Here is a 12,879-nt window from a genome sequence, read left to right as displayed (position 1 = left end):
GATCAAACATAACTAATTAGTCTACCATGTGTAACCTAGTAAAAGGCTTTACTAAAGCCCAAGTAAACAATACCTACCACTCTTCCCTCATCAATCTTTTTGGCTACTTCATTTAAAAAAAACTCAAATCAAGTTTGTGAGACATGATCTTTCCTTGCACAAAACCATGCTGACTGTCCCTAATCAACCTACAACAAATCCGAACATCTCTCCTGTCCCTAATCAATCCTTGCTTCTGAAATGTATGTAATCCTATGTTTCAGAATCACCTCCAATAATTTACCCTCCACTAATGTCAGACTCACAGGTCTATAATTTCCAGACTTCTCCTTAAGCTTTTCTTAAACAAGGGCGCAACATTGGCCACCCTTCCGTCCTGTCCTCCAGTACTTTACCCATGAATATAGATGATACAAATATTTCTGGTAGATGCCCTGCATTTTCCTTCCGACTTCCCACAATGTCCTGGGATACACTTGATCAATCCTGGAGATTTATCCACCTTTATGTTTCTTAAGACCTCCAGCACTACTGCTTCCGTAATATGAACTGTTTTCAAAACATCGATATTTATTTTCCTGAGTTCCCTAGCTTCCATTTCTTTCTCAACAATAAAAACTGACACTGTTTCTTTAGTTTCCCCATTACTAACCCCTTTTGTCTCACACCATCATTTAAACTCTCTTGCATTCCATCCAGTACACCACAGATACTCAGCTGTTCTTTTCTTCTCCTCTCTACTTTTCCCTCTCTCTGAATTTGCTTAAAACATCTTACATCTCTAACCGTTCCCAGATCTCTCAAAAGATTATTGACCTGAAATGTTAGCTCAGTTTCATCATGAAAGATTCTACTTGATCTGCTGAGTATTTCCAGAATTTTTTGTTCTTGTCGAAGAATCAAGGTTATGGGGAAAACGCGGGAAAATGGATGTGAGGAATGTCGGGTCATCCATCATCCTATTGAATGATGAGGGTTGAGGCGCTGGACAGTGTATTCCTGTTCCTTTTTCTTACAGCTTATGGTTTAACACAATAAATATGTGGAGAAGGGCTGAATTTTAACAAGATACTGACTAAAAGATGAAAAAAAAACAATATTTAAAAACCACCTTTCATAACTTTAGGGCATTTTAAAGTGCTTTCAGGGTAGTCCAATGACGAGGCTGAGTAAGTCAGGCCTTCGTTCTCTAGTTGAAAAGAATGAGAGGGAATATCATTAAAACAATAAAGGTTTTGAAAGGGCTTTTCAGGGTAGGCAGACCATAGAGTGCACAGTCTCAGGATAAGAGGTCAATTATTTAGGACTGAGATGAAGAGAAATAATCGCACTCAGTGTCGTGAATCTTTAGAATTCTCTACCCTAGAGAATTGTAGATATTCCGTCATTAGATATGTTTAAGGTTGACAGATTGTTCTATCAGGGAGTTAGTGGATATGTAGAGTGGGTAGGACTGTGGAGCTGAAGCCCAAAATCAGCCATGAACTTCTTCCATCTCACTGTCTCCCATCTTAAATCACCCAAGTTTCTCACACCGAAGCATGTAATTGAATCAATCTTCTGTTCGTTCTTGGCCTGCTTCTGATCTCCATCTCTGATCAATTTATCTTCCAGAGTGCCTCATTTCATTACAAAACAAATAACTCTAACCTCCACTAATTTAGCAAATCATTGAAAGAATCTGAGTGAATTAACATAAACATTTGGGAGAAAAGTGTCAAAAGGAAAATGAGATAGAGATAAACAATGACAGAATATGCAAGAAAGAAAGAGAGGAAAACTAAAAGGTACAGAGATCATTGGAGAGTAAAGCAGACAATTACAAGATATTTTAAACATCTTGCTCAGCATTGCCTTTTGCCAGACCTTGGTGAACGTCTGAACAACTGGCTAAACATTAAAAGGTTGCAGTGGACTTGGGCATGTGAAACATTTTAAAAAGAAGGTCGTGACATACAGATTTGCTCAGCAGTAAGTACTTGGATTTGATGGGTTGGTTAGAAGAACAAGCAAACTTAAATTTATATAGTGCCTTTCACATGCCCAAGTCCTTTTGCAACCTGTACTTTTAACATTTAGCCATTAAATGTTAAAAGTACAGGTTCAGACATTCACCAAGATCTGGCAAAAGGCAATGCTGTAATGGGCAGTTAATCAGCTTGGCAATGTTGAATGAGAGGTGAATATTGTCTTAAATCAAAAAATTTCTCTTATTTTCTTAGGTTTACAAGTACAACAGGACTGATATTTTGGAAACTAACCTAAAGCCTTCCATGTTGGAAGGTAGGTGATACCTTCTCCACATTTACATAATGTTTCACTGATGAACTTCAATACAGTCTTGAAAAAATTGCATGTTTTCCATATCAAATTCATGTAAATTTGTTTCTTATTGCTAGTATTGTTGTGTTACCACTTCGGTCAGGAGCTGATCCTGGAATGCTTCTGTGCCAATATGTTACAAGTAATCAGGTGATATTGTAAAATTCCGTCTAGAAAAAAAAGAAAACTGTAAAATATTAAGCTTTGCTCATTAAACTTCTTTTCCCTTCAGCTCATAGTAATCACATGGCATTCCTTGATGCACAGAAAACCTTATTTATACGTCATAAGTCTCGACTGGCAGTTGTTCGAGAAGACAAAAAAAAAGAACAGGAAGGATTTTTAGGTAATTGGAAAGTTTCCTCACTTAATGACCCTTCTTTCAAATCCAACCCAGTAATTTTGATTTAAAAAGAAGTAGAAATTGTGACTTCTATGTCTTAATTTTGTTTTAAGATGAGGATATGGCTGACGGACTAAACGCAGATCTGTATTCAGAAGCTAGCAGTTTACAGTCAGCCAGCGGAATGAGCTCCAAATATTCTCACAGTAACTCCAGGATCTCAGCGTAAGTATGAATTTAATAGTTCCAACAAGATTTCTATTTCTTCACTGTCTGACTCTGCTGCACAAAATAAAGCATTGGAATTTAAAGCAGATTAGTAACGTGACAAATTTCAGAATACCACCACAGTTAGAGACTTCACTAATGGACAGGAAATGGAGAGTGGGGATAAAGGTTCTTTTAGAGATTGATAACCTTGTGACCAGAGGTGTTGCACAGGGATCACTGCTGGGATCACAATTGTTTATGACATATATTAATGTTTTGGAGAAAGGAAGGAAGTGTACTGTAACCAAATCTGCAGATGACACAAAAATAAGTGGAAAGATAGGTTGCAAAAGAGATACAAACAATTTACAGAGAGATTTTGGAAGGTTATGTAAGTGGGCAAAATATTGGCAAATGGAATATGATGTGGAAAAATGTGAAATTGTTTATTTTGGAAGGGAGAACAAAAAAACTTTACAGTATTAATTAAGTGAAGAAAAACTGCAGAAAGGTACAACACAAAGGGACTTGGGGGTCCTTTGACATGAAACACAGAAATTTGTTAAGCAATATCAGTTGAAGGTTAAATATTGACCAGGACACCAATAGAACTTGGACAGAGGTGGGGAGTGGATAATCCTCCAGAAACAAAGGGAAGAGTGTAGAGTGGCTTCAGTAAAGACTACATTGTGTTTTTTTTAAATTAAATAGTGTCTTTTGTTAGTCCATTAAATAAAAGATAATCTTTCATTCTCTCAGTTGCTGCTGTCTCCGATAAAAGGTAGTTATTTCAAGTCTCCATTTGCGTTTGCATTTGCAACCATTGTGATACTTCGAGATGGTGTGCATTGCAAGTTGATCTTTCAGGTCTGATATTGGATGAGCAGTGCTTATTCATTTATTTGAAATGCAATTGAGATAAGAATCCTATGCAAGAAGTTGTAATAGTACATCAGTGAGAGTTTATATGGGCTTTATATTCGGTTAAATACATGATTTGTAGTTTGATACATATGATTTCACAAAACCTTTTAAAAACCACTAAAAATGAATCTTCAGGTTTTTGGTTCTGCTTAGTTTATGCAGATATGGCATATGACTTAAGCCATTTTAGGGTATTGTCAGCACCAGCATGCAACTTAGAAATACTTAGGACTCGGCATGATTCAAAAAAAGAACAGACTCATATGATACCTTTGAAAGCCTCAAAGGGATTTACAGGTAATTAACTACTTTTAAAAGACTTTCCCTGTTATAGTATCTTCTTGCAATATAGGGAAGCAGAGTATCAATGCTCATGCAACAAAGACTCAGAAAACAATGATGAGATAATCAGCCATGTCATTAGCTTTGTAAGCGAAATTGAAGAATAAATACTGATGAGCAACCTGGAATATTTCACTTGCTGTTTTTCTAAATAGTTAAGTGGAATATTTGACATCCAATAAAAGGACAAATGGGCCTTGGATTAGCATTTCATCCACAAGTCAGCACCTTCAACAGTTCAGCACTCCCTCAGTGCTGCACTGGAATTGTTGGCCTAGAGTTTTGTGCTGGGATCTATGAATTGAGTGAATTGAGTTTAACTGACACCAAACACTTCTGACTCTCAACCAAGGACGCTACTTATTGACCAACAACTGATGAGAATACTTGTCATTGATACAAAGGTTTTTATTAATCCCTATTTCTCTAAATCTGTATATCTACAATGCACCAGTGAGGATATCTGAAATAAGGTGTCATGAGTTTGTATGTGTGAATTTCACAGGCGAAGTTCAAAGAATCGTCGGAAGGCAGAAAGGAAGAGGCACAGCTTGAAGGAGGGAAGTCCATTGGAGGGTGTGGCACTGTTGGAAGCATTAGGAGAAATAATATCCGCTCTGGACAATTTGACTGGTATTCCTAGTCCTATTTCTGTCATTGCTTACAAGTAAACACAAGGCTCTGGATTTCTCTTGCAGAGGTTAGGTGTATAGCTATGGGCTTTTACTTGCCCACTCTTTAAGGTTTCAGGGATTTTAAAAAAAAATTATGAGGTGATCATAGAACAACAAGAATACACTGTTATTTGTATCATCATAAAATGGATTCCTAATTATTTCCTAAGTCTGAGAAAGTAACTTCGTTAGCACTGTGAGGTTCTTGGGGAGAAACAGTCATATATTCAGGCAGAACTGAATCAGAACTGCATGTGCAGGATTTTTCTTTATTTTACACTCATTCTGCTGGTACAAATGTGTATGATAGCCTTCAGTGGACTAAATGCACAGTGCAATTTTCAGTATAAGCATTATTCTTATTCAGTCCAGATGACTCATGATGGTCCTTATTTTCTGCGGAATGATTCTTACTTGGAGATTAACAGTGAAGTATTTGAATTTCCTTACAATGGTTAACACACTCTCGTCGTGCCTTTTATTGTGATGAAAGTTGAAAGGCTTTGCATTCAGTTTTCAAATTCCTTCTATAAAGTAGAAATTTGACTCTTGGCATTGCTTTTAATTCCCTTTGTTTTCTTTGAAAAGAATTGAATTTTTGATGCTGAATTGTAATGGTGCTTGCAAAATTTTGCCTTTTACTTGGGCGGCACGGTGGCACAGTGGTTAGCACTGCTGCCTCACAGCGCCAGAGACCCGGGTTCAATTCCCGCCTCGGGTGACTGACTGTGTGGAGTTTGCACATTCTCCCCGTGTCTGCGTGGGTTTCCTCCAGGTGCTCCAGTTTCCTCCCACAGTCCAAAGATGTGCAGGTCAGGTGAATTGGCCATGCTAAATTGCCCGTAGTGTTAGGTATGGGGTAGATGTAGGGGTATGGGTTGGCGGGGCGGTGTGGACTTGTTGGGCCGAAGGCCCTGTTTCCACACTGTAAGTAATCTAATCTAATCTAATCTAAAGGAAAAAAGAATTCTATAGCACCGTTCACAACATTGGCATGTCACAAAGCACAGAACAGCCAGGAAGTTATTTTCATAATCTATTTACTTTTGTAAAGTAGGAGGCATAGCAACCAGTCTTTACACCTTGAGGTCCTGCAAACAGCAGTTAGATAATTGAATATATAATCTGCATTTTTAGTTTTGTTGGTTGAGGGGTACATAGTGGTCAGAACACAAGGAGAATTTCACTACTTTTCTTTGAAATACCAACCTGGAAACTTTTGCATCCACCTTAGAGAGCAGATAGAGCAGTTTAATGTTTCATTGAAAAGACAACATCCTGATAGTGTAGCACCCATCATTGCAGAACTCCCTCAGTCAGCTGGGAATGTCAGCCTAGATTCTATGGTCAAGTCTCTGAAACTACATTTTAAAAAAAATAAAATTACAGCTGAACCTGTCATTCATTATCAGCCTTTCTTCCCCAGGTTTTGATCTGTAGCTATTTTAAACACATTTTTATTTATTATTAGTTTTAGCTGCATAAAGACAACTACACAGTGCAAGTAAGTCATCTCTGAGAGACTGTCTGAGAAGAGGGGAGGAAGAACATTAATATTTTTGATGTATAATTGATTTCCTCCTATGCATAATTTTTGCAAGCCATCTGGTTTTTCCATTCTCTTGTAAATGATAGGTCCCTTGGAGGGTATTTTTGAAGATAATTTTGTCAGCTTTTTAAAGTCACTATGTTTGTGGTTTTCTCCATCTGCAGGTGAAGTGCACAAATTGCTGAAGATTTTGGTGCTTTTTGGATATGACGTTCTAGCTTCAGAGCTTCAGCAGGCTCTGGGAGAAGCCCTACAGCTTGTGGAAAAATCCATCCCTGAAATCTGGCTTCCTGACCTTAAAAATACAGCTGCCTGTCCAGTAAGTAAAGTCACAGCATTCTTCACACATAACATAAGCTGACCTTTTTTTCTCAATTCAGTCTTGAAGTCTAGTGTTGAAATTACCTTATTACTTACTTTCGTCTTAAAATCTAATCTCCTGATTATCACAAGTCACATAGTTTGCAACAAGTCTGTCAGAGTGTTGAGCACTCAGATCATGTCCTTGATTTGTACCGTTTTGGAGAAGTGCAAAGGGGAAAATGGAGGTCTGTGTTATAAGTACAATCTCTTGGCTGTTTCTCTCAAGCTAGTAAATGTTTTCAGTAGTCACTTTTAAATAAAAGTGTCTAATGACATGCATTTGTATTTTCTAGAAGCACTAGATGTTGCCTTTTCTGGCAAAATCAACATTTATTTCTCATTTCCAAATGACCTTAAAACAACCGTCTAGCTGGGTCATCTCCCTGTATGTTTGAAGTCACACTTAGACCTGACTGGGTAAGAACAGTAGATTTCCTTCCCTAAAGGACATTAGTGAACCAGTTTGGTTTTTATCATACTGTGTTACTATGATTATCACCATATTAGTGCAGCTATTTAACGATACATTTTAATTAACTAGTTGTTGTAGGTTTCCCAGCTGCTGTGGTGGCTATGAATTCACATCTTTGTATTCTTAGTCCAACCCTTGGGATTATTCATAACATAAGAATGGTACCAAAGGTGGAAAACCTTCAGCTCCCTGTGAAAATAGAGAAACTTTTTTTCTAAAGCACAAAAAAATTTGATTGTATTCTAAATGATTAATTGATTTGAAAAGGTGAATCAGGAAAAATTACAATTTAAGAAGACCTGGTAAACACAGGTCTTTACCTGTCTTTACAGGTTTAAGAAAATTGCCAAAAGAACTGAAGAGGAGATGATGAAAGAAGAAATTTATGCAGTAAATTATGATGTTCTGGAATGCACTGCCTGAAAGGATGTTGGAAGCAGACCAATAATAACTTTAGAAAGGGTATTGGATAATTACTTGAAGAGAAAAATTTGCTGGGATACAGAGAAAAAAAATGAGAATGTTCATGATTGAATAGCTGTAAGGCAATGCTGGCACAAACTTGTTGGGCTGATTGGCTTCCTATGCTGTATGACTTTAATGACCATGCTACCCTGCCCCCATTCAGTTAGATATTTGATGTTGCACATTGAGATTCTTTCTTGTTCAAGATGGTCATTGCCTGACAGTTATGTGATGTGAATGTTACTTGTCACATATCAGGCCAGGCCTGAATTTTATCCAGGTCTTGCTATCATCGGGTGTGGTCTACTTCTGTTTCTGAGGCATCGTGAACGGAGCCAAAAATTGTGCAATCATCAGTGCACATCCCACCTCTGACTTTGACTTTATGTAGAGGGAAGGTCTTCTGATGAGACAGGATCAGACCCAAGGATGGTGACAGTGGTGTTCAGGAAATTGTCTTTAAGGCGTGATTGTGTATGAATGGCTGTCTCAGGCTGTGTTTTGACTAGCCTGTGGGACAGCTCTTTAAATTTTGTCGCAAGTTCCCAGCTGTTGTGAAGGAGGACTTTACAGGGCCAACAGAACTGTGTTTACCATTGTTGTTTCCGGTGTCTTTGTTTGATACTGGGTGAGTTATCTGGTTTAATTCCATTTATCAGAACTTGTCGCTTGGCTATTTTAATGTAAACTGTACTTGTAAGGATAAAGATAGCACATTTTAGTGAGCTAGGCAGTTTGTAGTTCCAGATTTAAATCCTTGTCCCCAGAACTTGAATCTGAGTCTTTGAATTACTGAATCCAGCAGCAGTGCAATTGCACTGTCGTCTTCCCCTTATTATACAGATGACAATCCAAACAGTTTGTACTGAATTAACAGCAGTGACAAATCCATCATCAAAACCCATGGTGAAAATTAAAATGCAGACTTTATAACCAGGGCTCTTTTAGTGCAGTGCCCCTCCATCTGGACCAAGGCCCAAGTTCAAGTTCCAGCTGCAGCAGAAGTGTGTAATAATATCGCTGAACAGTTGGATATAGAAGATAGCTAGCCTTTCTTGGAAGGTTTGACGAAAACAGTTCACAGTATCCCAGGAGTGGTCTCAGCAATGTTCCAGACTTGACACCACATTCATTCATTTCATTACTGTGAACATAAAATTATTTTCATTATTCAATTAAAATCATAGTGGCTGTGTATCCGTATTCCATCTCCCTGCCATGGTTCTGTAGCTCTTAATTCTGTAGCTCTTAATGATCACTGCACAGTGTAATTCTAGATCTATGCCTGCTCAACCCCACACACACACACACACACACCTCTCCCTTTCTAGGCTTGAATTGAGGGACTGAAGGGCTACCACGTCTTTCAGTAAAAGACTCCACTTTCCTCTAAAATGAATGAGGAAGAAATAATGTGATCAGAGGTTTTGTACTATTCTTTTATTGGATCGTATATACTGTTTGGGACATTGTATATTTGTAGGCTGACTTTGTTGGGGAGGCATGTGGACATTAGAGATTGCATTATCAAAATATTTTTTGTTTTACTTATTCTAGGTTCTTGGTCCTCACTCAACAGCAAACAGCATTACTGCTTCCTTTCAACAACCAAGGAATGGGGGAGCACCTCAGCAAGGTTGGTGTGAAGTGGGGCTAATAGCAAAGCTATTAAAGTTCCATGATGTATTTGCTCATTTTGACATCTAAACAATGATTTAATTTAAAACCAAGCTTTCACTTAAAGTGCAATTATCTTGCTGTAACAAGTCCTAAAAAAGACTTGTTTCGCAATCTCAAGATGTTGCCAAAATACTTTACAACCAACAAGGTACTTTTGAAATGTAGTAACTGTTCAAATGCAGGAAGTACAGCAACTAAACTCTGCATAGCAAGATCCCACAAATAGTAACACCTGCTTTAGATATTGGTTGATATATAACCATTTGTTAAGACAGTAAGGAGAATGCTAAAATAAAAGAAAAATACCATGGATACTGAAAATCTGATATGTGGGAAATTCTCAGAAGGGCTGGTCCAACAGTTCGGTTATGAAGAGGAGTCACATTCAACTTGAAAATGTTAACTCTCTTCTCTCCACAAATGTTGTCATATCCACTGAGTATTTCCCTGTTTTAATTACAGCAGAGGGACTCCCTTGTTCTCCTTCAAGATTGGCCTGTGAAATCTTGAATGGCCTTTAAGAGAGCAAATAACGCCTCAATTTAGAACTTCATTTAAAGATGTCACCTGTGATGGTGTAGCAGTACCTAGTACTGCACTGGGATTGGCAACCTCGATTATGTGCTCAGCAGAAAACTGAAATTTGAATATATATACACTGAATGTTGGCACTCATGATTGAGATGCTTAGAAAAGTGAGTGAGATCTGCCCACAGAAGAGAATTAATGTATAGCCTTGAAGTAATATGTCTGTAATTCACACAGTAAGCAACAAGCAATATTGTAACTAGAGAGAATTTAGCTTCCCTCTGATCAGTTTCTCTGACATGTCAATCTTTATTGGTGATCAAAATAACAAACTGATCGGAATAAATTGATTTAGAAAAAGCTCACATTTGCTTAATGCAACTGGGTGAATATATTTTAACAAAAATGTCTAAATATCAAGTTAGGGGCTTTTATCTGGAGAAATTTGACAGGAATAGTTTTGTTAGTGACACCTCCATCACATTTCATTATGCATATCAATTACTAATGTCTTCTTTCATATTTTGCTCCCCCAGAAGAAATTTTTGTCCCTCCTAAGCTCAATAAGAATGTGAAATGGAAGCTAAATATTTTGTGAAGATACTCCAGTTTGCCGTGTTCCATTTTTGTGTTGTACATCATTGCACTACGTGCATTACTGTCAATGTAGAGCAACCCAACAACAAGGATGCTAGTGAAAATGGATAGGTATGGTGGTTTTCCATCAGGCACGTGGTTAACCTCCTGTCAGCTGCAGAATTATGATGAACTAAGCATACAGTGATATCAATGTAACAATCAGAACTGACAGACCTGTAATCAAAGGACAAAATGTACTTCTGCTGTTGTATAGTTTGGTTACAAAATGAAGACAATGCAATTTAGTTGTGTCCTTTCTATAAAGAGTTTATTGAAAATCTTGGATATTAAGTATCTGTTACTTTCTTCTCATACCACCTTTGTTCTCACATGTTTCAGTTACAAGTGCTAGGTGTTTATAAAGGCCATGTGCAACATGTGATAAAAGCAAATTGTGTAGTAACTAATGAATTATTCATAAAGTTTTAATGTAATAGGTAAATGTTTTAGGCTTCAACACAACCACTTCTGTGATCTTATGAAGCATTAATAATAACAAACTTCACAAATTAGGTTTTCATAATGCATTTAGAATTTGTCTCTATCGTGTCAATGGTCAAAGTTTTTAATAATTAAAGTTTGTGGGCGGCACGGCGGCACAGTGGTTAGCACTGCTGCCTCACAGCGCCAGAGACCCGAGTTCATTTCCCGCCTCAGGTAACTGACTGTGTGGAGTTTGCACATTCTCCCCGTGTCGGTGTGGGTTTCCTCCGGGTGCTCCAGTTTCCTCCCCCAGTCCAAAGATGTGCAGGTCAGGTAAATTGGCCACACTAAGTTGCCCATAGTGTTAGTTAAGGGGTAAAATGTAGGGGTATGGGTGGGTTGCGCTTCGGTGGGGCGGTATGGACTTGTTGGGCCGAAGGGCCTGTTTCCACATTAAGTAATCTAATCTAATCTAATCTAAAGTTGTATAGGGGCTTTATAAACACTCTGTACTTTTGTCAGAGTGCAGTCTTAAAGGTAATTATTTTGGGTCAGAACCTGTTCTGAAGTGAGTTTACAGTTTTGGATATTATAATGTTCTGTAATAGTTTCTCGAATGGTATCCGTGATGGTATTTCAGCATTCATGCATGCTGTCATTTTTCCAGGAATCCTCCTTGCTGGTATGCAGCTGATCCTATTTAGTGGAGAAGGGTCACTTAGACATGAAATGTTAATTCTGCCTTCTCTCCATAAATGCTGCACAACCTATCATGTTTTCCAGCAATTTCTGATTTTGTTACCCATATTTTCTTAAATTGTAAGCTCACCCCTCATTCCTCCCCTTACTGATCACACTAACTCTCACCTCACCATTGCCTCCACCATCACAATTTCACCTTTGTCTTTAAAACCATTGACTTCACCCTCTCTTCACCAGCTACAACCCAAAGGTCCACCTGGAAGTCTCCTTCTCTGACTCTGATTGCTTGTGCTTTACTGTTGGCATCTTCCACAATGAGATGATGAACATGCAGCAAATAATCCATTTAGATGGGGACTTCACAACCTTCAACAAAAGTAAATGAAGTCCATTCCTTGAGAGGTGGACTATACCATAAACACCATACCATACCTGATATTGCCACACAACATTGTGTTTTCCCCACCTCGCCTTAGCAGTATTGCTCCTGAAAAACTTTACACTTCTCAAATAAATTACATTAATTCTCTGAGTTCTAAGAAATTTTGTGACCTGTTATAGTTCACTGAGGAAGTCTGGGTTGCTGTGTTAACAAGCACAGTATGTTATACGTTGCTTGCAACTGGATAGTGATGGTAGAGGCTACAACATTTAACCATCACAAGGCTGATCAGGAACTGCTCCTACTTTTACTGGTGCAAGGATTTGTAGATTAGTACTTAAACAATTTTACATTATTATGAATTCACCATCATTGGCCATCAAATTGATTGGGTGGGGCTCAGATTCTAATCTAAACTTTTGACTCAGAGGCAAAGATGCAACTTCCTTTTGTCAAAAGACCAAAAATAATTCCAGACATGGTGGCACCAAAAGCTCTATTATAGTTGCAGTAAGATGCCTTATACTTGCATTCCACCAACATTTATGCAGAAAAGGCTAATGGACCATCTACCCTCCTAAATGCTTACTGCACCTACATACTTAATCACCTGTTTTTTTTCCCCCCTAACTGGATGAACTTCCAAGTTATGTCCACAACAACAGCTTCCAGAAGCGGAAGTCAGTGTGTCAACTTGCCAATCAGCATGCACTGAACTTCCAAGGAAGCTTAATGGAAATGTTGTCTGTATGTTAGCTTTCTATGATTCACAAGCACAAACACTCCAGTCTCTCTCTGCTAAATTAGTATTAATTAAGAAAAGGCCTACTGGAACCCACTACCCTTGATGCTAAAACTCTG

At 38.1% G+C, this 12,879-nt stretch overlaps 1 protein-coding gene across 1 annotated transcript in view; it reads left to right on the top strand.

Annotated features, from left to right (window-relative positions):
• The window catches only part of elp1 (elongator acetyltransferase complex subunit 1), a 68,784-nt gene extending 57,995 nt beyond the window's left edge, over positions 1–10,789 (top strand). The window contains exons 31-37 of the mRNA XM_072588144.1: positions 2,223–2,283; positions 2,555–2,668; positions 2,779–2,890; positions 4,647–4,774; positions 6,529–6,683; positions 9,222–9,300; positions 10,409–10,789. Of these exons, the coding sequence (XP_072444245.1) occupies positions 2,223–2,283; positions 2,555–2,668; positions 2,779–2,890; positions 4,647–4,774; positions 6,529–6,683; positions 9,222–9,300; positions 10,409–10,470 (711 nt within the window). The 3' untranslated portion in view covers positions 10,471–10,789. The remainder of the gene's footprint in view (positions 1–2,222; positions 2,284–2,554; positions 2,669–2,778; positions 2,891–4,646; positions 4,775–6,528; positions 6,684–9,221; positions 9,301–10,408) is intronic.
• The last annotated feature ends 2,090 nt before the right edge of the window (positions 10,790–12,879 follow it).

This window comes from Chiloscyllium punctatum, chromosome 2 (genome assembly GCF_047496795.1).
Source record: "Chiloscyllium punctatum isolate Juve2018m chromosome 2, sChiPun1.3, whole genome shotgun sequence".
Lineage (NCBI taxonomy): Eukaryota > Metazoa > Chordata > Chondrichthyes > Orectolobiformes > Hemiscylliidae > Chiloscyllium > Chiloscyllium punctatum.
Note: the sequence above shows the minus strand (reverse complement) of the source record. Positions and strands in the feature narration are given on the sequence as shown.